The following is a 23,339-nucleotide window of genomic DNA, read 5'->3' on the forward strand; positions in this document are numbered from 1 at the left end:
GAGTTTTATTTTTGTGCCAAATCATTAGATGCTCAACTATAAGCTAATCTTCGCTGTCTTCAAAAGGGAAAACTAGGAAGACCCCCTAAGTGCCAGACCACAAGGCTCAAAGCCCCGCCTGGGCTACTGTGAGGAACAGACTCAGCAGGCAGAGGGGGTGCAACTCGCCCTCTCTGGAGGCAGAAAAACCAGTAGAAGTGGAGTCAGAATAAAGCGACCACCCCAGGACACCTGCAGTCCGTCACACTGCAAGCACAGAAGTAGAACAGACCCGACTCTCCCACTGCGGAGAGGGCCGGTGCAGCTGCGGGCAGTGTGGACAGGGCACTGAGTCACTGCAAGCCAGCCACAGCCTCCCCAGAACCCCGTAGGCGCCTCGCAGCGAGAGTGACCACACGGGCTCGGAGGGGGTGAAGACAACTTTATAACACCGCGCACACAGAGACCACGAGCCACGCAGAGACCCCACGGGACACCGGGAGCAGCCGTGGGCGTGCGCTTCAGAAGCAGTACGACGTGTGGGTGACCCAGTGCGCCGACTCCTCCTTGGAGCGCTTGGCGGAGCTGTGGGTTGTGAAAATCGACTTGTAGGTTTCAGATTCGTCGCTGTTGGCGATGGACCTCTTTGGGGCTCCACACGGAGGCTTCCCAGCTTTTCCGGACGAGCTCCCACTCACTGCCAGAAAAATGCAAAGCCAGAACCTTCAGGCTGAACTAGAGATTGCCCCACAGAGCCCACCCTCCAGAGGAAGGGCAGCAGCCTCTGAGCAAGGTGAGGGCGTCACGAGTTCATGGCAAACACAGCCTAGGGGACAGCCACGCATGGGTTCCTGCATTCTCTACGTCACCTCTCAACTCCAGTCTCCGAAGCCCCTCCCCTCACTGCCAGCTCCTGCAGAGACGACTCCCAGCCCCGTTCCTGTCCCCACACCCTGCTGGCCGCAGCTCACCACGCGCAGGGCACGGGCCAGCTCTGTGAGTGGCTTAACTGAGGCCACGACACGCAGGGCTGGGACGGGCCCTCACTCACCTCTGCGGATACTGCTCAGCACATAAGACACCACATTCTTTTACCTAACCAATCTGTGCTTTTCGCTTTATGAAGGAAAATGTTCTGAGTTAAAGACAGTTTCGGGAGAAACTGACTCTCGGCCAAGGGGCAAGCGGAGAGGAGAGGGTATGAAGAGCCGTGGAGGCCACGGAACCCCAGTGCTCTCTGGCGTGGCGGCAGCACCTACTCCACGGCAAACTGAACGACTGCACATGCGCCCAGACCCATGCAGTCCTGCCAGGACCTACCCCGACGAGGGTGCGTGGACATCCCCGTCACCCGCTGGAGAGCCCAGCAGACCATTTGCAGACGGGACAGAGGCCAAGGCCGACTTCTCTCCTTCACTCACTCACCCACCACCACCCACACAAAACCGCTGCACTTCCAGCTTCCCCAGTGCTCGGTGTCTCCGTGGGACCCACCTGCACTTCTGGGAGCCGAGTTGGTTTTCTTCTCTCTAGAATCAAGGCTGGAATCTTCAGGCTTCCCTGTCTTAACTTTTGATGTCTTGGTGGATTCTATAAAGAAAACAATAACAAAACAAAACACCACAAAAGCAGGAATTGCTTAGGAAACAGCCTTGGAGTCCCACATGGCTGAAATGAGGGCCTGATTAGCATCTCACCTTCACTGGCTCCTGGTTTCGAGACACACTCCGCTGCCTTGGGCTTCTTTGTTTTCTGTAAAAAGAAAGGACGGTGGAGGATGCACCTGTTTTAGCCCCACTACGGCCGCCCAGGCCCGAGAGTCCTGTTTGACAGCCAAAGCAGGTACTCATTCTGAAGACTTTGGTACCGTGGTTCATTCTAAACCTCAACCTTTGCCTGTGTTATCCACTTTGCCTCACATTAGAACTTTGCTGTAGGTTGTGGCCTGGCTATTTCGGCCATTTGGGGAGTGAAGCAGAGGGTGGAAGATCTTTCTCTGTTGCTCTGCCTTTAATAACTCTTCTTTAAAACGCATATCTTTTGTCTAAATTTTTTTATATTTCAAAATCAAGAATCCTAAACAAAGACTTCAATAAGAATGTTACGGCGACTGCTGTATACATGGAGCAGTTAAAGGAACAGTAACATAAAGCATAGCTGAGCATGTGAAGTCTAGCCAGCTCAAACATGGCCTAACTCTTACCCATTCCGGATTCTGGCAACCCTCCTTCAAAGATGCTGGACTGCTCTGGTATTTGTTTATTTAACAGGAAGGCCTCGGGGTGGGCATCTGGCACAGCAGTTAGGTCACTGGGATGTCACATCGCACGTTTGAATGTCTGGATGTGCGTCCCAGCTCCACCCACATTCCTAATGCACTCCCTGGGAGACAGCGGGTGACGGCTCCAGTACGTAGGTCCCTGCCACCCATGGGAGAGACCTGGATTGTTTCTGGCTCCTAGCTTTGGTCTGGCCCAGCCCTGACTGCTGCGGGCATTTGGGGAGTGAACCAGCAGAGGGAAGAGCTCTGTTGGTGTGTCTCTCTTTCTTCTTTCTCAAAAGAAAGAAAGAAAAAAAGAGAGAAAATGAAAATGAAACTACAGGCCTTGAGGTTTATACCATAGAACATTTTTTTAAAGACTTATTTATTTACTTGAAAGGCAGAGTTACAGAGGCAGAGACAGAGAGAGAGAAAGGTTTTCCATCCACTGGTTCACTCCCCCCAAGTGGCTGCAACAACAGGAGTTGTGCTGATCCGAAGCCAGGAGCCAGGAGCTTCTTCCGGGTCTCCCACATGGGTGCAGGGGCCCAAGGACTTGAGCCATCTTCTACTGCTTCCCCAGGCCATAGCAGAGAGCTGGATCAGAAATGGAGCAGCTGGGACTCAAACCAGCGTCCACATGGGATGCCAGCACTACAGGCAGTAGCTTTACCCACTATGCCACAGCACCAGCCTCCCCCACCCCCCATAGAACATATTAAACATTTTAGCTAATTCTGCTAAACTCTGGATTACTATTGTTCGATTATTATTTTTTTTTTTTGACAGGCAGAGTGGACAGTGAGAGAGAGAGACAGAGAGAGAAAGGTCTTCCTTTGCCGTTGGTTCACCCTCCAATGGCCGCCGCTGCAGCCGGCGCACCGCGCTGATCCGATGGTAGGAGCCAGAATCCAGGTGCTTTTCCTGGTCTCCCATGGGGTGCAGGGCCCAAGCACCTGGGCCATCCTCCACTGCACTCCCTGGCCACAGCAGAGAGCTGGCCTGGAAGAGGGGCAACCGGGACAGAATCCGGCGCCCCGACCGGGACTAGAACCCGGTGTGCCGGCGCCGCAAGGTGGAGGATTAGCCTATTGAGCCACGGCGCCGGCCTTATTGTTCGATTATTAAGGACTAGAATTTTGTTATTCATATAGTTATTTTGGTCACCAAGAATTTAAAAAGTTTTAACTTTTTGAAATATCTGAGAGGAAGTATGAGCTCCCATTTGCTGGTTCTCTCTGAAGTGCTGGCAACGGCTGGGACTAGGCCAGGGAGAAGTCGGGAGGTTAGGATGCAATCCAGGTCACTGACGTGGGTGGCAGGAACCCATTACTTGAGCCATTGCCTGTTCCCTTCCAGGCCACAATAGCAGGAAGGTGGCAGAGCCAGAGGCCAGAGCCAAGGATGGAAATGATACTCTGAAATGGAATGTGGATGTCTTAACTTCCATGCCAAATGCCCACCCCTAGCAAGAATTTTTCTTAAAAAGAACTAATTAGGCTAATATCACACAGCCGTGTTATAACTAATTTAATGGCAAGAAAGACAAATTAGACTACAATCTACTTTAAAAATGTTATTTCCCTAGGTATCCAAAAGGTGGCGGTAGAGATACACAACCAAATAATTTCAGAAAGTCCCTTCTAATAAACATTGAGAAACAAACAACCTTTCTTGAACAAAACAAAAAAAACCATGTTCACTTCACACCTGAATTGCAAGGATTCAAATTTGTGAAGGCTGATACTAAGCCCTTAGAGAGAGAGCGAGAGAGCGAGAGAGAGAGGGGGAAGGGGGGGAGAGAGAGAGAGAGAGAGACCACTGCTATTTCTAAGCCCTCCTTTCACTGAGTTTATCTGAAAGCTGGAGCGAGGTGGAGGCAGGCAGGAAAGGCTGCGTCCTGTGTGCGGTGCAAGGAAGAACTTGGGAAGAACTCTGGTCCCTGGAGCTGTTCCGGAGGAGCTCCCAGCCCGGGACTTTGCGGAGGGCCTGTCAGCTCCAGCAGGCTCTGAACAGCAAGGCTGTGACGGAGGACTCCCTGAAGTGGAACGGTCAGCAACTGGGTGGAAATCTCTAGCAGCTTTCTTTTAAACAACTTTTCCCTTTTGTGTGTGTGTTTTTTTTTTTTTTTTTTTTTTTTTTTTTTTTTTAAAGATTGACTTATGTTATTTGAAAGGCAGAGAGAGAGAGAGGGAGAGGGAGAGAGAGAGAGAGAGGTCTTCCATCCGCTGGTTCACTTCCCAGTGGCCACAACAGCCAGAGCTGCACTGATCTGAAGCCAGGAGCCAGGAGCTTCTTCAGGGCCTCCCACGCGGGTTCAGGGGCCTAAGGGCTTGGGCCATCTTCCACTGCTTTCTCAGGCCATAGCACAGAGCTGGATCCGAGGTGGAGCAGCCGGGACTGGAACTGATGCCCACATAGGATGCCGGCACTGTAGGCAGCAGCTTTACCCACTACGCCACAGGGCCGGCCCCTCCTTTTTGTCTTTTTAAAAACTGTTTTCTCAATGGTAACATTGAAGAATAAGCGGATCCAATTTGCTAACTGTCCCTTGTCAAAAAGGCTTTTACTTGCTCTTAGTTTTTTTTTTTCTCTTAATGATAATCTTAATCTTAGTAATTTAGAAAAACAACTTAGAACTCACACACATATAACTACACCTGCTTTTTTTTTTTTTTTTTTTTTTTATGATTTATTTGAAGGAGTTAGAGAGAGAGAGGGAGAGAGAGAGATTTTCCATCCACCGGTTCACTCCCCAGATGGCCGCAACAGCCAGGACTGGACCAGACTGAAGCGAGGAGCCAAGAGTTTCTTCCAGGTCTCCCTAGTGGGTGCAGGGGCCCAAGGACTTGGGCCAACCTCCACTGCTTTCCCAGGTCATTAGCAGGGAAATGGATCAGAAGTGGAGCAGCCAGGACATGAACTGGCGCCCATATGGAATGCTGGCATTGCAGGTGGTGGCTTTACCGACTGTGCCACAGCGCCGGCCCCTCAAAACCTGCCTTTTAACCTCAGCAGTCCTTAAGTGACCACGTGACTTTTTAAGTGCTTCTCAGGAATGCTGTATTAACATCTTTGGAACTGCCCCACGGGGCTGGTGCTGTGGCGCAGCACGGTAGGCCGCTACCTGCAGCACCAGCACCAGCACTGCCGTACTTCAAGTCTACTGCTGGACTCAAGTCTACTGCTGGACAGCACCCTGGATTAATTTTTTTCTTTTAAAGATTTTATTGAAAGAAGAATGACTGAGGAGGGGTGGAGGGGTTGCATATGTGATTTTTCCACCTGCTGGTTCATTCCCCAAATGGCCTGCTGAAGCCAGGAACTAGGAACTCTACTCAGGTAGCCCACATGGGCAGCAGGGGTCCAATGACTTGAGCCATCACCTGCTGTCCTCCTAGGCTTTATTGGTAGGAAGTTGCGTTAAAAGTAGAGTAGCCAGGACTTGAATTGGCACTCCCATAAAGGTTGTTGGCACAGCAACTGGCAGCCTAATCCACTGGTCTACAATGCTGGCCCCTGGATGATTTCTTACTCAAACACTGGTCTGAGCCTGTTCATTATGTTTTATCATTTAAGCAACACTTCTAGTGCTTTTAGAACGTGGACCATAACCCTCCTGACAACCCCATGTCCTCTGCAGTGTTGTCACACCCCACTTCCCTGACAATGAAGTTGCGTTCCATCATGGAGCGTCTCTGGAACCCAGGCCCTTCTGGGTCACACAAACCCCAGTGACTGCTGCAAAGCCTCCCACAGCTGCCAGCAGCCTGGTTCTGGGGCTGCATCAGCTCTGCGGCAGAGGAGGAGGACGGGCAGACCCAAGTTACCTTTCCCACCTTGGCTCTCAGCCTCCTCTCCTCCATCCTTCCTCTCAGCGTTTCCACGTCCTCCTTGGTGCCATTGAGCACAATGATGTCATCCTCCTGGAAGGCGGTGCCGCACTGGAGAGGGCAAACAGGAGAAGACAGACTCCGTCACCGCGCAGTCCCCACAACTCACCTCAAGCTCTGGTCCCGTTACTTTCTGTCTGCACCGTGGCTGGTCAGCCCTCAGCTCAGAACCAGGCTTGGGAAGGCTCTGTGCGTGGACCAGTGTTAGCACACAGGACCAAGAGTCTTGTCTCGAAGGTGCCTGCCTGCAAGGCTGATACTTGGCTGGTGTCTGCGAACTTGGATTTGGGGATGGTTCCTGCCATTTCTTTTCTTTAAATAGTTTCCAATTGAATTTGTATTTATTTATTATTATTTTCAAATGTTTAAAAGCAAGGTTTTTTTTATTTTTTATTTATTTATTTGAGTAATAAAGTTACAGACAGTGGGAGGGAGAGACAGAGAGAAAGGTCTTCCTTCTGTTGGTTCACTCCCCAAATGGCTGCAATGGCCGGAGCTGTGCCAATCCAAAGCCAGGAGCCAGGTGCTTCTTCCTGGTCTCCCACGAGGATGCAAGGGCCCAAGCACTTGGCCATCCTCCACTGCTTTCCCAAGCCACAGCAGAGAGCTGGATGGGAACAGGGGCAGCTGGGACTAGAACTGGCACCCATATGGTGCCGGCACTGCAGGCGGAGGATTAACCTACTGTGCCACAGCGCCAGCCCCACCTGCCTTTTCTTAACCGATAAGTGTGGCTCAGGGTGCCAACACCACCTGTATAAACAAGTGATTTATGCTGAACGGCTGCTTTCCCGCTAGCAGAGGTTACATCACCAGCCCTCAGCAAAAACCCTGGGCACCGACCCAGTGTCCCCCGACAGTGGCATGGCATGCACGCGGCTGTGTTTGGTTGCTGGGGGAAGTGTTTGCTGTGTGGCCCCTCAAGGGTAGGAGCAAGGAAACCTCACCTGGATGTTTTCAGACTCTGCAGCCTGTGTCATCCCCTTACACACAGTTAGGCATCCTACCTACATCACACAGTCAGCCTTAGCTGGGAGTTCAACCACGTGTTAAATCCTCGAGTCTCTCTAGAAAATCCTCAAGCATGAAGGTAGATTCTAGACCACCAACAGTTTCGTGGAGGCAGAAGTGTACGCTGGGCACACACAGAGGCATGTCCACTTGCAAGCCTCCCAGAGAGGCCCCGTGATCATGCAGGGACACTGCCACCCCCTCTCACCCCAGAACCGTCCACTGCTCAGCAGGAGGAATGGATATCTGGGCTGAGAATCCTGGGGGAGGAGGGTGTGTCTTGAAGAGGGAAAGAGACAGAATCGACAGGAAGTAAGAATCAGGTGGCAGGGAAGGCACAGTTGGCCTGGAGCTGTGGCTCCGGTATAAACGACCCTCCTGGACACAGAACCAAGAGGTGGCGAGGGGCCGGCACCGCGGCTCAATAGGCTAATCCTCCACCTAGCGGCGCTGGCACACCGGGTTCTAGTCCCGGTTGGGGCGCCGGATTCTGTCCTGGTTGCCCCTCTTCCAGGCCAGCTCTCTGCTGTGGCCCGGGAGTGCAGTGGAGGATGGCCCAAGTGCTCGGGCCCTGCACCCCATGGGAGACCAGGAAAAGCACCTGGCTCCTGCCTTCGCATCAGCGCGGTGCGCCGGCCGCAGCGCACCAGCCGCGGCGGCCATTGGAGGGTGAACCAACAGCAAAAGGAAGACCTTTCTCTCTGTCTCTCTCTCTCACTGTCCACTCTGCCTGTCAAAAAAAAAAAAAAAAAAAAAAAAAGAGGTGGTGAGGAGTCTGGCACTTGTTTCACTCGCCCTGCTGCCCCCTTTCTCCCAGTGCCAGGGCAGCAGGCTCTTTCCTCTGGATGTGACTTTCAGAGGCCATGGCCCTTGTTCTGCACACAGCTGTGTTGTGCACAGCATTGCTCTATCTGAGAGGCTGAATCAGCAGTATGCACGGCCCTGCTGGCCCAGTGCTGCCACAGAGCAGCAGTCTTCTCAGGCTGCAGCACGGTCTACCCATCCACAAGAGGATCCTCCTGACTCCTGCCGGATAAAAACAGGACCTCAACTCATGGAATCCCAACATCGCCATTCAGACATGAGCTCACCACCGAAAGAAGGCACGAGTGCAGTAATCCCTGAAGATCAGGGAGACAGATTGTCTCTGCTCAGCTAAGAACTCTTTCTATAGCAACAGCAGGATCTGTCCTGCAAAAAGGCAGCTTGTACCGATAACAAGGCTGCGAGCAGGTGAAGAAAACCTGCACTCACCTGACTAAAAGTCTAGCCTAGCAGGTGTCTAGAAATACACAAGATGGTAAGTCTCCATAGTGATGACTGCTGTCTCTTGGCTTCACTCTCTTAAACTTTTTATTTAAATGAAAAGCAACGAGACAGAGGGAGAGACAGACAAAGACATCTTCCATCTGCTGGTTCATTCCTCAAACGCCTGCCACAGCCAGGGCCAGGAGAGGCTGAAGCAAGAGCTGGGGACTCAATCCGGGTCTCCGACAGGGGTATAGGAATCTGACTGCTTGACCACCACCCACTGCCTCCCAGGGTATACATTAGCAGGAAGCCGGAATCGGGAGCGGAGCTGGGATTTCAATCCAGCCCACTCTGATCCTGGATGCGTCCCAAGTGATGTCCTAGCGGCTGTGCCCCAACCCTTTCCCTTCACTACTGTTAATAGATCTGTCGATAGAAGCCCCGAGAGAGTACCAGCAAGCAAGAACCCAAAAGGGAAGGACGTTAACAAAAGTACCCAAAGGTGGGGAAGAAGCAGCTGACTGAGGGGCCACGCAGGACCTTGCCCTGGCCCCATGCTCAGCATTGGCCAATGGCGGCACTAGAGAGGACAGAGCAGGGCTCAGCTCCCCTGAAACCAAGCCCTCTGGAGTCACGCTGAAGTTCCAGGATTTCTGAGTGCTGCTTAAAAGGAATAAGATTTTAAAATGAATTTATCCCTTTAACTAAAGAGTCATATATCTAAATTCTGCCTCCTGTTTTTAAAGCATTTCAAGAATCTGTCCCACGAATGCCAGGATTTCATCGGGCAGTCTGAGAATCCTAACGGTGTGTGGGCCGAGTGTTTTCTGTTGTCTCGCTTTGTTTTCCCTGCAGGCTGGAGGGCGCTGAAGGCACACAGACGCGAAAAAGCAGCCACCATTCTCCAGTGTGCAGGTCAGAATTGGCAAGGACGGAACTCCCCAGGGATGCCAGGCAACAAAACCTGCCAAGCAGCTCGCTCATGTTGTGAGGAGCCACAGCCACTGCGGGAGGCGCACGGCGGGAGCACTGGTCGGGCTGGCCCACCCTGCCGGGACCCCATCCCCGAGCTGGAGTACGAGGGGTACCCTCTGGTGAGTGCTGCACTATCACCCAGGGACCATGAGCAGCACAGGGTGAGCAGGATTATTTTTGAGGTAAGATACGCTTTTCTGAAATAGAAATACTAGAATACCAGTAGTATCTGAAATACACATGTTGCAGCATCTTTCTCTTTGAGAAACAGTAACCGCTGTCTGTCTATGGCAAAGAAAACACAAGCGGGATATTTCTGCAGTGTGGGATCCACCAGATCTTAAATTCAAATGCCACCACCTGTTACCTCCTCACGTGGCAGTGATACCACAGTCAGCCTCAAGGTCGCACCCAGGCCCCAGTTCTCACCCTGTGCCGGCAGTGAACATGCTAAACGTGCTGTGTCTGTCCTGAGCGGGGCGTCTACACTGAAGTCTCCTCCTCCCAGCAAAGCGGCTGAAACGACTGACCCACGACTGAGGGAGATGCAGGCTGGGAGCAGAGAAGTCTGCTTTACTGGACAGCTGGACAGCCTCTGAATTCAAAGTCAGCACTGCAAGCTAGCTAATACTGTGCGCTCCACTAGCCCAGGAACACACTGTGCTAACCTGTAGTGGTTTGGATAGCATTCTGGGCCCAGAGACAACAGATGTAACACAAAATTCTCCTGCTGTGGTGACAGTGTCCTTCGGGACCGTCACACAGTAAGGAGAGAGAACACCTGACACAGTCGGGGTCACACTGGCCCTTGGGCCAGGCCAAGAGTGAGACTCACCCCACAGGCGCCTGGTATCCCTGCAGAGCAGGTCCTATCCTGCACCCCACCCACCGTCAAGAACTGGACTCAGGAAGGGTCTGGTACAGGCCAAAGGTACCCAACTCACGTGTGCTGGAGCTGTGAGTACAGCACGGGGCCTGAGGCAAAGCCCATCTGGCGTGGCAGCTGAGTGCCAGGTCCCACAGGTAAATGCGATCCGGAGCACCTTACTCTCTGCCTTTCGGTCTCTCTTCAGGGTAAAGCTCTGAAAACCTCTTTCAGTACTAAGAGTTTACGCTGGTTAAACTACCAACAGTGCCCTGAAACAGTAACATGCTAGAATATACAGCAGCGTACTGTCAGGTCACCTTTAAAGATGCCTTTTAAAAGAAACCAAACCAAAACAGGAACACACAGAACAGAGAATTCAATAGAAAGAGTCGGTATATATGGGGTACTGCCATCCCCCCCATAAAGTCTTTAGAACAAACTAAATCGCACAGTAAGAAGCTCAAAAACGATGTTCTAGTGGTCACACACGATACCAACCGCACCGCCGGCTTCTGGGCTTGGCTGACTGGGCTCTGGTGGGCGTGGGGGGAGGCTGCGGAAGGGTGAAGAAAAAACCCTGCCGCTGGCTTTAAGGAGAGTGATGCGCTTCAAACCAACTCCTAGGAAGTATTTAATGTTGGACAAAAACAAAATGTAGGCAGTCCCACGCCAAGAACTGTAACTGGCACTCATTCCTGATGTAGTCTAGTACTATGTAAAGAAAGTAAAGCTAACAGCATCACAGCTACAACTTTGATAATTATTCTACTGAAAAATATTCTACAATGTCTCTTGATGTCACAAGCCTCCGGTCAACCAAATGTCTAATCTTATAATGCCTGGAAGCTATTCCACTCTACTGTATACTCACATTCTACATCCAAAATGAATATTTGATGCGTTTTTTTTTTTTAAATCTACCTGGATAATGCCAATAACCCATGAAAATATGCTCAACATCACTGGCCATCAGCGAAATGCAAAATGCACAGTAATTCTCTCGACACCTAGTAGAATGGTTAAAATGAAAACATGTGAGAAGACCAAGTACTGCCAAGGACACAGAGCAAGTGGAACTCACACACACCACTGGGACAACCACCATGGAGAACCATTTGTGGCTTTTTTAAGGAGTGAAACATACACCAATGTGTGAGCCAGCCATTTCACTCTTCAATATTTACCCCAAAGAAACAAAAGCCCACGCTCATACAAAGACTTGTACATGAGTCTTCATGGTACCTTTGAAAGAGCCGAAAGCTGCTAACAACTTCAGTGTCCACCACAGATGAACAATCAGCGAGCACAGCCATGGGACAGACTACTCCTCAGCAACAGAAAAGAGCGAACAGGCGAGCGTCTGGGCCCGCAGTTGAGCTGCTGTGTGGGACGCTGCATCCCACACTGCAGGTCCCAGTTCCACTTCCTGACTCCAGCTTCCAACCAGTGCAGACTCTAGAAGCAGCACCTGATCAGTAACCGGGTTCCTGCCACCCACCTAGGAGACCTGGCTGGAGCTCTGGCTCCCAGCTTCAGCCAGGCCCAGGCCCAGGCCCAGGCCCAGGCCCAACAGGCATCTGGGGGATAAAACCAGCGGTTTGGAGTCCTCTATCTTCACTCTCTCTCTCTCACTGCCTCTCAAGTAAGTTAATGGTTTTGTAATTTCATCTATATAAAAGTACAGAAAACGCTATCTCACCTAACGTGAAAACAAGCGTATCAGCAATCACACAGAGCTGGGGACGGAGAGGTTGGAAAAACCTGAGGGGTGAGGGAAATGCCTGTTTCTTGGCTGTGGGTGTTTTTGTGGGTGTGTACATGAAACTGATCAAATCAGACATTTTAAATGCATGTCCTCTAGTATGCCTCAGTAAAGGTGGGGGAGGGGAGCTACAATGACCTGAATTCTACCCATTGTTCTTTCAGGAGGTTTAAAGGAAAATTTCAAACGATGGTAACAAGAACGCACTTGAAGCTCTAAACATGAGCCAGCTTCGAGCCACAAAGTCTGGACTCGTCATGTGCACCGTCATCTGTGTCTTCATTTTTATTTATTTAAGGAATCCAATTCCTGAGGACCCGGAGGAGGAACCCACCTACCCAGCAGTAGTAGAATGTGGTTTTTACCCAGATGAACTGTGTTCAGCTTTATTTGAAGGCAAAAGGACAGCCCCTCAAATTGCCAAATTCTGTAAAAATCCTCATCGATCTGAAATACTTGCTCACTTACGCAGCCCAGGAAACTGCTCCAGGATCTCCCACGGGCTGCGTTTCATAACCAGGCCCCTGTCTGCAGAAGAGGGCGCGTTCTCTCTGGCGTACATTATAACTGTTCCTAGGGAGCTGGCCACCTTCGTGCAGCTGCTCAGGGCGACGTACGCCCCCCAGAACGTTTACTGCATCCACCTTGGTGACAAGGCCCCAGGGAAGCACAGGGCCGCTGTGCAAACGCTCGCTGACTGCTTTGAAAACATTTTTATTTCATCCGAGAGAGAGGAGGCAGCTGATGCTGGCTTCACAAGACTACAGGCAGATATTAACTGTATGAAAGATCTAGTCCATTCCAGATTTCAGTGGAACTATGTCATTAATCTTTGCGGACAGGATTTTCCAATCAAAACCAACAAAGAAATCATACACTACCTCAGAAGCAAATGGAATGATAAAAATATCACTCCGGGGTCAACCCAGCCACCAAACATTAAATCTAAGACAAGTCCAAGTCCCCCCAAATCTAGCCCTGAAGAATACATCCATGTGTCTCCAAACAGAAGGTTCAGAGCTGAGCCACCCCATAACCTAACGGTTTATTTCGGAAGTGCTTACTTTGCACTTACGAGAAGGTTTGTAGAGTTCATACTGACTGACATCCGTGCAAAAGACTTGCTTCAGTGGTCCAAAGACATCGACAGCCCAGAGCAACACTACTGGGAGACCCTGAACCGGCTAACAGGTAAGGACGGTCCCCCAGCACAGGGGCCTGGCTCCTGGCTTTGGATCAGCATAGCGCCGGCCATAGTGGCCATTTGCAGAGTGAACCAGCGGAAGGAAGACCTTTTTCTCTGTCTCTCTCTCTCTCACTGTCTATATCTCTACCTGTCAAATTAAAAAATATATATATATATAAATATAAAGTGAAGCTTTTTTTTTTTTGACAGGCAGAGTTAGATAGTGAGAAAGAGAGACAGAGAGAAAGGTCTTCCTTTTCCATTGGTATACCCCCTAAATGGCCGCTACGGCCGGCACACTGCACCGATCCAAAGCCAGGAATCAGGTGCTTCCTCCTGGTCTCCCATGGGGTGCAGGGCCCAAGCACTTGGGCCATCCTCCACTGCACCCCCTGGCCACAGCAGAGAGCTGGATTGGAAGAAGAGCAACTGGGACAGAATCCGATGCTCCAACCGGGACTAGAACCCGGGGTGCTGGTGCCGCAGGTGGAGGATTAGCCTAGTGAGCTGCGGCGCCAGCTGAAGCCATTTCTATGGCCAGTGTAGTCCACTCCACCCGCTCCTGAAAGTGCTAACCTACTCTCAGAATTAGCAAATTACAAATTTTATCAAGAATGGCGTTTCCGGCTTTCTCACTGACTACCTCATCCAGGGGAAACGGAAATGACAGCACAGAACCTGTACTGGCAGAGCTGGAACGGAACACTGATTCCTGGTTTCTCCCCTAGATGCTCCAGGTGCCACTCCAAGTGCTGGCTGGGAAGGACATATCCGAGCTATTAAATGGAGAAACGAGGAAGGAAGCGTTCACGACGGATGCAAAGGTAAAACCCAAACTAAAGACCCCTTCAAGTTTTATAAACTATTCAGCTGTTGCCTTAACTACAGTAAAGACTCACGGCCGTTTTTATACCAAATCTGGAATTAGTAATGATTCAATTATCAAACTTTTCCATATAGAATAACACACAGGTTATAGATATACAGGCTAATAAATCTTAAATAGAAACCCACAGGCTCCCCGCCTTTTTCTACCTGTTCCTGGAATTCAAACTCAAACACTGACGAGAATGAGCTCTGCCTCCCTCTCCCCTCTGCTGGGACACAAACTGCGTGACAGAGGTGCACACTTCTGGGCAGTCAGGGAACTGCTGCCGGCTGCTTACTTTTACAGTAGTTTTACTGCAACACAGCCACACTCATTCCCTGGGTGTACTGTTCATGACAGTGAAGGGCAGGACGGAGGAGCTAGGCCAGAGACCCTTAGCCCAGGTCCACAAAACCAGAAATATTTCTGCTGTGCCCTGAACAGAGAGCCTGCTACACCCGCTGGCCCAGAGCAGACGGCTTCACATTCTGAAACAGGGAGCAGATGGCACAATGGGCCTCACTGTGGCAGGCCTGTGTTTTCCACCTCCTAAAAATCTTATGTGTTTGGAATCAGTTTTCTTGGAGTCATGAATGATGTTCAATTCATAGACTCTGTCACAGGACCTCTCTGGCAAAGGCAGACCTCGTGGTCAAGCCGATCAAGGCTAAGACGGTTTCTTCTCCCAGAGTCTGACTTGCGGATTACTACGCACTCTTGCTCTGTGCTCTTCACCGGGGAGGTGGGGCGCTCTCCCTGTTCCTGGGGCAGGAAGCTCCTTGCTCAGCCCGGGGGAGCTGCTCCCCGAGGAACAATGAACTCGCCTGTATCCTCCGTTAGTGTCCCTGAGGTTTAGTTACCAGCGTGACACAGCAAAGCAGGATCGGGAAGGGGGATGGTGCCCCTCCCGCGTGAAAGGTTTGGTAGGAACTGGCAGAGGGCAAAGGGGTTCTCAGCCTGTGGATTCTGGGGGATACCTACAGGGTGAGCACCTGGAACGTGGCTCCTGTGGGGTTACTCATGCCAGCTCTGGAGGGTGGAAGGGGAGGGCTTAACTCGCTCCCCCGACCCCATCGCCGTTGGAAGGTGGTGGCTTGACAGGAAAGTTCTGAGGAACGCATACAGCAGAGATGCGCAAATGCTCCAGGGCAGTGCGTGAAGGGAAGGAGGCCGAGGCGTGTGCCTGCCCTGTGGAGGGCTATGATCCTGGCAGACCCAGGTCTCAGCAAGACTCAGGCAAACTCTCTGGAGGTGGCTACTGCCGAGCGTCCCTCCTGAAGGCTGTCTGGGCCCTGCCAATGCCTGCAAGCAGCTTCCTAACACTGGGAAGGGACCATGGCGTAGACGCATGTGACCTAGTGCAACAGCGCATTTGGGGAAGGCCCGGGGTTTGAATACATGAACGAGACATGCATGACAAACTAGGTTCAGCCAGTGTCCCAGCTGGTTAGCAGACCAACCATGAGCAAACAGGTTAGGGACAAATAGAAAATGCAAACCCAAGCCCCAGAATAGTTCAAGATGAGTAACTCCTGCTGCCTGTGCACCACCAGCCTCCTGACAGGGACCAGGTCAGAAGCGCTGGAAGAACCCCCCAGGGAAGGATTTGGAAAAGGCAGGCATGATTGAGGGAGGGGGCTGTTTCCACAGCACAAAGGCTGACCCTGCCCACTCTCTGGGAAGCAGGTGCTCACCGCCCTCCCATCCTGCTGCTGTCAGGAGCAGTGCCCTCAGGTGTGGGGGTGGCCTAAGAGGTCGTGGAAGACTGTGGCTACCAGTAATAAAGGACTGTTTCACAGTGGCAACCGGGATGCTCCAACAATGTTGAAAAAACCCTGGCTACTGTAAATTCTAACAAAGCCACACTGCCCACGAGGAAACACCTCGGAACTCTTACCATCGCTGGCAGCAGCGTGGGGACTGTTCAGCAAAGCAGGGATGCAGCCATCTGGGCAGCACGCAGGCAGCGCTGACTCAGGCCAAGCACCGGTAGGACGGTGGGGACCTTCCGGAGAAGGCCTGGCTCTGGGCCTGCACTCGGCCCGCACAGCAACTCCCGGGTAGAAACTATTGCCATGAGCCCCGTGCAGAGGAAACCCAGGCTTGGAGAAGCGAGGTCACTCCAACAGGGAAGAGACAGAGCTGGTCTCAGGCCAGACGCAGCTGCCTGCTGCCGCTACCTGGGCTAGCTCAGCCCGATTCTGCACGCAGAACGCCAGCCGTCCCGGGACAGTCATCAACAAAGGGTTCATTTATTTTTAATCACCCAGATGGCATTAGTGTAACTGAAAATGTCTCATTTGTTTGTGCTCCCTTCCAGTTCAAATCCCTATGTATCTAAATTACAGCTAGATGGCTATAATCTAGGTGTAGCTGGTCCTTTTCCTACTGACTTCATAAATGCTTTGTAATGCTCGTCTAATTCCTAACTCTCATCTGGTTAAGTATAATCCACTGAGATTCTACCACACGGTAGCAATGTTTACCAGTTAAAGAACCACAAGCATGTAAAGCTGCTCACCATGACAAGTGCCTTCCGACTTTCTCCGTCTTACAAACAGCCCTGAGCTAGTCTGGTCATGAAATGCCCTCCTTCATTTTGAATAACATTCCCTTAAGACAGGTTTTCAGAAGCAGGATTCTGGGCTGGTCTGGGGAACAGGGCAGGAGCTAGCGGAGAGAGAATGAGGTCTCAGGAATGGAAGGGACAGGCCTCACCCTCACAAAGCTGACACCTCCTTTCTCTAAATCTGGTGACGACAGACTCCAAGTCGCAGTGCTGTTGTGAGGACTGAGAGAGTAAAAGAGCCAAACCTGGTATCAGGCACATAAAAAGTGCCACTGAGTTCATCTCAAAGGAGCAGTCAGTTCTGGATTCTAACTGTAGCTCCTGTTTTAATTACTTATATTTATATTAACTGTTCACTCTGAAAAACCAGTGAGAGGAGCCATGACTCATGAAAACCTACCCTTAACCAAGGATAGACTTACCACTAACAGAGTGAAAATGTCTCTTTCCTTCATAAAGTAAAAATCAAAGCCCCCATCATAGCAGTTGTGGAAATGCTGTTTAACTCGAATTCTGGGGAAGCCGAGAGGCAGGCAGTGAGGCCTCTGGTTTCCTTTCCAGGTCACTATGCGCAGGACACCTCTGTGTACGGACCAGGGGACCTGCCATGGATCATTCAGTCGCCATGTCTGTTTGCTCACAAATTCGAGGCCTCGGCAGACCCGCTCGTGGTCACGTGCCTGGAGAGGCGGCACAGACTGAAGGTTCTACGGCAGGCAGAAGTCCCCGTGGAGCCGCACTGGCACTTCCAAGAGGAAAGTCCTTTCAACATGAGGCTGGACTGCTAGAGACAGCTGGCTTTCTCACTGCCTCCACTCTGTCCCTGCGTGGAAACAAGAGGACACTGGACCACAGAGGAGAGAATGGGAAATGACCCCTTCCTGCAAGCATCCCGAAGAGGTCAGAAACATGCTACCAATGGACTTCCAGTGGCTACAGGCCACTTTTACAGCTTTGGGGACATAACTCAAGGACACAACTCAAGTGACCACCGGGGCAGGAACAGAAGCACCCGGAAGGCCAACTGCTTCTGTGAGCAGAGGCTGAGAACCACACTTCTCCACATGCGTAGAGCCAGATTCAAGCTGCCGACAACAACACACCACGTTCTAGAGGCATGGACGCTACTGTGTATGAGCTAATCAAGAATAAACTCCCACTGATGAAAATGTGCCGATCAAAAATGGCCCAGGTCAGCCAAGAACAGCGTAACTTCAGGATGACAATCCCACAGTATGTTTCTTCTAAAAGTTTTGTCTGTAATTTTAATTTTATTATTTATTTGAGGGAGACAGAGAGTGGGTGCGTGAGCAAGAAAGCACTCGCATCTGCTGCTTCTCTCTCCAAATAACCACAATGGCTGGGGCTGAGGTAGGCTGAAGCTAGGAGCCGGGAACTCAACCCGGGTCTTGAGAGTCTATTTCTCTGAGTAAAATGAAATTAATCTGGAGAGGGAAACACAAGGTCTTAAGAAAGCTGCCCTAAACTTCTGTAATTTTTTAAAAGATTTATTTATTTATTTGAAAGGCAGAGTTACAGAGAGGCAGAGGCAGAGAGAGGTCTTCCATCTGTTGGTTCACTCCCCAAATGGCTACAATAGCCGGAGCTGGGCCGATCCAAAGCCAGGAGCCAGGAGCTTCTTCCTGGTCTCCCACATGGGTGCAGGGGCCCAAGGACTTGGGCCATCTTCTACTGCTTTCTCAGGCCATAGCAGAGAGCTGGATCAGAAGTGGAGCAGCCAGGACTAGAACTGGCACCCATATGGGATGCCGGCACTGCAGGCGGCGGCTTTACTTGCTACGCCACAGTGCTGGCCCCCTTAATTTCATTTCAATGTCAATGCATAGTTACTCAGTCTTCGAAGAGGGCTAGACAAGGGTCTCTGCCCAGCAGGCTGCAGAGAGGAAGCGGAGACACACGGAGACAGCGAGGGAGGCAGACCTGGGATATGGACCAGGCAGGCGGGCTATGGAGTCCAGGCCACCACTGCACCATCTTTCCTCTCGCCAAGAAGGGTGGACCCAAACACACCTGCCCCCAGCAGGCTCAACCCCCCACACTGAAAGAAGCTTCCCGAACCAACCATTTCAGTAAAGCATGGCAAACTAAAGACAATACACGTGGCACAAGGCACAGTGGAGCAGGCAGTGTGAGACGCCCGCTTCAGCGGAGTGTCCAGGGAGGGATGAGCAGAGGGGCTGACAGGCCAGCAGCCCTTCTCACGTGTCCTGCGATTCCCTGAGGCCTGACAGCAGAGCATAAAGATGGCAGACGTGAAGGAGGCCAAAGCCAGAAAAGGGTGCAGCTGACCACTTTGGGGGTGCACTCTTCCCCTCAGCTTGACTTTTCCCCCTCCCTTTCCACCACCTCCGTGAAAAGAGCGTAAAGAAGCCACAAGGCTGCATTTTTTTGTCTTACTGCTGACTTTGAAACACTGACCGCTCCATTCACCTATCTACTAAGCCTAACTAAACAAGAGAGCCAGCAAACTCGCAGGCCGAACGCCACTTACTGATCACACCCCTAGTGTCTCCATCAGCAATTCTGTACCTTCACTGAGTACACAAACCATCTGGGCTCTCAGGGTAAAATGCAGATTCTATTTCAGTAGGTCTGGGAGGCCCAAGAGTATGTCTTACATACAAACAGACAATTCCAAGGTGATGCCAAGACTGCAGGTCTGTGGCTCACGCGTTGAGTAACAAGCACATTTCTTACTTGGCAACCTGTAATTACCCCCAGTGTGTTTTGTATCTTAAGAAGCAAAGAACACAGTGGGGAATACAATTAATTTTTTAGCTAGTGATTTGTTTATAGTAAAACAAAAAAACCTAGCAACTACATCTCTGCACTCTGCTTACTGAAATCAAGTAGGCACACCTTCTGTTAGAACATGGAACCAAATCTCTTTCAAACCCTCAAGTTTCTTCCAGTGAGCTGAAAAGTCAGATTATTGGTGAAACTATGGGCTGTGCAAAGAAAACACTCGCCCGAAACGCCACAGAAGTTCCTGGCACTGTTCCTAGACGCTGACTTCTCTAAATTTCAGATACGACAGTAATGCAGCACATCGTGAAGTTTCAGGTGACGACAGATTACAAATGCAACAGTGTCTGCGACAATCAGAACAGGGCTGCAAACTTCCTGTGTCTGCACTGCGTCCTAACAGTGCAGCCTAACAGGTTACTCCCATCTGCAGAGGTGCTGGTGTCAGCAAACTCACTGCACCGCCAGCTGGATAAAAGTAGGGCACACACAGTCAGGCAGTGCCCTGACCACACGCCTGTGTTACCAGCTGATCACTGTCTCAGCGTGCACTTCTACTTAGAAAATAAAAAAGCTTACCACAAGACAGCACGCTGTGCTACACTGGTAGCAGCCTCACGCACCTCGTCTTCACCTGTGTTTTGACTGCATCAGGAGGCCACGTCCAGTGACTGGTCCACACCTTCCAGGTGTGTCTATGTACACTATGACGTTCACCCACAATGATGAAACCTCTGAGTGATGCAACTCTTAGAACATAACCCTATCATTAAGCAAGGCACGGATGTATTTAAAAAAATAAAAATACGTGTTTTAGGTCTTGGCCCTGCGGCTTATTCTTCTTCCATTCCCATTTGCATGCTGCACAGTGGTTCCCGGAACTGCACCTGTCTGACAGAAATGGCTGATGCGTGCCCCTTCTTGCTGGGCACACAGTTAGACTACATTCCCCAAGCTTGCTCCAGCACAGTCACAGGTTCTGGGCAGCCACAGGCAGTCGCCCCCTTTGTTTGCACTTCAACATATGAATGGAGACTTCCTGGCACAGACAATTGGGCTAGCGAGATTCCGGCAAGAGGCAGGAAGAACCTAAACCTTTCACAAGAGATGATATAGATAATCAGTCACACCTGAAACCTGCATTTATCACCTAAGTGTTTTATTGTACCCTTGTTTTTTTTTTTTTTTTTTTGTTGTATACTTGATTTATTTAATGCAAACCTCAGTGGTATACACCCAACTCCCAACCCCCAATGAATTTCCAGAAGACAAATCAAAAATAACCATAGCTTACCACATATATGAAACCATGCATCATAGGATCACTCTTTTCACCAAATGCACAAACATTTTTATTCTTAGGTCCAACCAAAATGGGCAAAAAGAAGACATAAAAATGTGTAGGGTATGTTATAAATCTGACTGACAAGAGTTAAAAATATAAACCTATTATTACCATTAATAATGTTAGTTAGGTACACTGGACACCCCATTAACCATCTGTAGCTTAATTAGTAATCATTCAGTAAACGAACTTTCACTGTGTTTCTTTTTTTTTTTTTTTTTTTTAAACTTTTATTTAATGCATATAATTTTCCAAAGTACGACTTATGGATTACAATGGCTTCCCCCCCATACCGTCCCTCCCACCCACAACCCTCCCCTTTCCCACTCCCTCTCCCCTTCCATTCACATCATGATTCATTTTCGATTATCTTAAGATACAGAAGATCAGCTCAGTATACATTAAGTATGGATTTCAACAGTTTGCTCCCACACAGAAACACAAAGTGAAAAATAATAGATGATTTTTTTAAATGATGATGAAATCAGAGCAGACCTATTGTCATGTTTAATCCCAGTGAGAGTCAAGTTGGGAATTGATAATTTCTTTTTTTTTTTCTTTTCTTTTTTTTTTTTTTTACAGAGGATCAGTTTAGTATGCATTAAGTAAGGATTTCAACAGTTTGCACCCCCATAGAAACACAAAGTGAAATATATTGTTTGAGTACTCGTTATAGCATTAAATCTCAATGTACAGCACATTAAGGACAGAGATCCCACATGAGGAGTAAGCGCACAGTGACTCCTGTTGTTGACTTTACCAATTGACACTCCTGTCTATGGCATCAGCAATCTCCCTATGCTCCAGTCATGAGTTTCCAAGGCTATGGAAGCCCTCTGAGTTCTCCGACTCTTATCTTGTTTAGACAAGGTCATAGTCAAAGTGGAGGTTCTCTCCTCCCTTCAGAGAAAGGTACCTCCTTCTTTGATGACCTGTTCTTTCCACTGGGATCTCACTCGCAGAGATCTTTTGCCAGAGTGTCTTGGCTTTCCATGCCTGAAATACTCTCATGAGCTTTTCAGCCAGCTCCGAATGCCTTTAGGGCTGATTCTGAGGCCAGAGTGCTATTTAGGACATCTGCCATTCTATGAGTCTGCTGAGTATCTCACTTCCCATGTTGGATCACTCTCCCCTTTATTTACTCCATCGGTTAGCGTTAGCAGGTACTAGACTTGTCTATGTGTTCCCTTTGACTCCCAGTCCCTTCACCATGACCAACTGTGAACTGAAACTGATCACCTGGAACAGTGAGATGGCATTGGTACATGCCACCTCGATGGGATTAAAGTGTTTTATTGTACCCTTGTAATCAGTAATTAAGAACCTTATCGGGAACTCTTTATAACCTTAAAAGCCTTTTTGATATGTAAATCTTTTGTGCTCCTTCTTGTAAACAACTGGTCATGTTTAAATACTACTGGACTTGTTCAATAAACGAGCCTTGATCAGGACTTGTCTTGGCTCCATTCTTTGTGTCCTTGTCCCCGTATTCCCACTCTCTGTTTCAGGAAACCCAGTTCATCGTGCTGCAGGCTGGCACAACGTGTGGCCACATGACTGAGTTCTGGCCAACAGAATGTGAACAGAGATGAGTGTGTCACTTCCAGGCTTAGCCCAGAAAAGACTTGGAAGGCAGATGCTCCGTCCTCTTCCTCCTCAAAGGGAAGAGGACTGCAGAGGGCAGAGCCCCAGAGCAGTGAGAGCTGACTCCTCAAGCTACTCTGGAGGAAAGCTGCCCAACCAGGAACTTGGCTGCATTTGTCCCTGGAATTCTTTCTTTTTTTTTTTTTTTTTAAAGATTTACTTACTTATTCGAAAGGCAGAGTTACACAGAGGCAGAGAGAGAGAAAGACAGGTCTTCCATCCACTGGTTTACTTCCCAAATGGCCACAATGGCCAGATCTGGGCCAATCCAAAGCCAGCAGCCAGGAGCTTCTTCCAGGTCTCCCACATGGGTGCAGGGGCCCAAGGACCTGGGCCATCTTCTACTGCTTTCCCAGGCCACAGCAGAGAGCTGGATGGGAAGTGGAGCAGCTGGGACTCAAATAGGCACTCATGTGGGATGCCAGAACTGCAGGCAGTGGTTTTACTGCTACGTCACAGTGTCAGCCCCTACCCCTAGAATTTGAGCACTGTTTGTTTAGCAGCTGGCTCTAATCAACAGACTTAGTGCTACGAATTTCAGAGACTTTAAATTAGGAATTGGGGTTTGACTCTTGGTAACGGCATGAATTCATCATTCCATTCGTTCATTTTTAGCTGTTCTATTTACAATGCTGGATCTGAAAGGAACCATCTGAGACTTTCCTGTAATTGCTTCATTTCATATGTTAGACTCTGAGGCCGAGAGGGGGCAGCGACAGTCAAGGCCGGAGCTGGTGTGCGAGCCAGACGGATACACACGGGCTCTCCACGTGGGCTGTGCTGCGGCCCAAATGTGCTCCCTCAAAGGCCATGTCAGGTAGTCAGACCCCATCACAGTGGTGCTCGCAGTGGGGCTTTTCAAGGCCTTGTTCACAGAGGGATGATTCTAAAACCAGCACATACCCAGTCTGGGTGAAGGCTGCCCTCTGGCCTCCCACTGCTCTCAGAATACAATCCGGAGG

At 50.1% G+C, this 23,339-nt stretch overlaps 2 protein-coding genes across 3 annotated transcripts in view; one reads left to right on the forward strand and one right to left on the reverse strand.

Annotated features, from left to right (window-relative positions):
- Positions 1-404: 404 nt before the first annotated feature.
- The window catches only part of RTF2 (replication termination factor 2), a 32,960-nt gene continuing 10,025 nt past the window's right edge, over positions 405-23,339 (reverse strand). The window contains exons 6-9 of one of the 2 annotated variants that reach the window (XM_008274142.5): positions 6,079-6,183; positions 1,677-1,731; positions 1,474-1,569; positions 405-676 (exon numbers count right to left, since the gene is read on the reverse strand). In XM_008274142.5, the coding sequence (XP_008272364.2) occupies positions 501-676; positions 1,474-1,569; positions 1,677-1,731; positions 6,079-6,183 (432 nt within the window). In that variant the 3' untranslated portion in view covers positions 405-500. Of the gene's footprint in view, positions 677-1,473; positions 1,570-1,676; positions 1,732-6,069; positions 6,184-23,339 lie in introns of both variants that reach the window. The other variant, XM_002720873.6, reaches the window with a different exon arrangement.
- Positions 6,183-19,899, forward strand: LOC100348856 (putative beta-1,3-galactosyl-O-glycosyl-glycoprotein beta-1,6-N-acetylglucosaminyltransferase 7). The gene is made up of 3 exons (XM_002720885.6): positions 6,183-13,190; positions 13,914-14,009; positions 17,184-19,899. The coding sequence occupies exons 1-3, from the start codon at positions 12,221-12,223 to the stop codon at positions 17,408-17,410; spliced, it is 1,293 nt and encodes a 430-aa protein (XP_002720931.3). The 5' UTR covers positions 6,183-12,220; the 3' UTR covers positions 17,411-19,899.

Source organism: Oryctolagus cuniculus, chromosome 11 (genome assembly GCF_051225735.1).
Source record: "Oryctolagus cuniculus isolate XC-2025 breed Fujian yellow rabbit chromosome 11, ASM5122573v1, whole genome shotgun sequence".
Classification (NCBI taxonomy): domain Eukaryota; kingdom Metazoa; phylum Chordata; class Mammalia; order Lagomorpha; family Leporidae; genus Oryctolagus; species Oryctolagus cuniculus.

What these genes read in the sequence shown, in the direction of transcription:
- LOC100348856 (XM_002720885.6), top strand. Translation starts at nt 12,221, where the DNA reads ATGAGCCAGCTTCGAGCCACAAAGTCTGGACTCGTCATGTGCACCGTC. An exon ending in GACCCTGAACCGGCTAACAG is followed by an intron (nt 13,191 to 13,913) that starts GTAAGGACGGTC and finishes TTTCTCCCCTAG; the next exon opens with ATGCTCCAGGTGCCACTCCA. An exon ending in CGTTCACGACGGATGCAAAG is followed by an intron (nt 14,010 to 17,183) that starts GTAAAACCCAAA and finishes TTTCCTTTCCAG; the next exon opens with GTCACTATGCGCAGGACACC.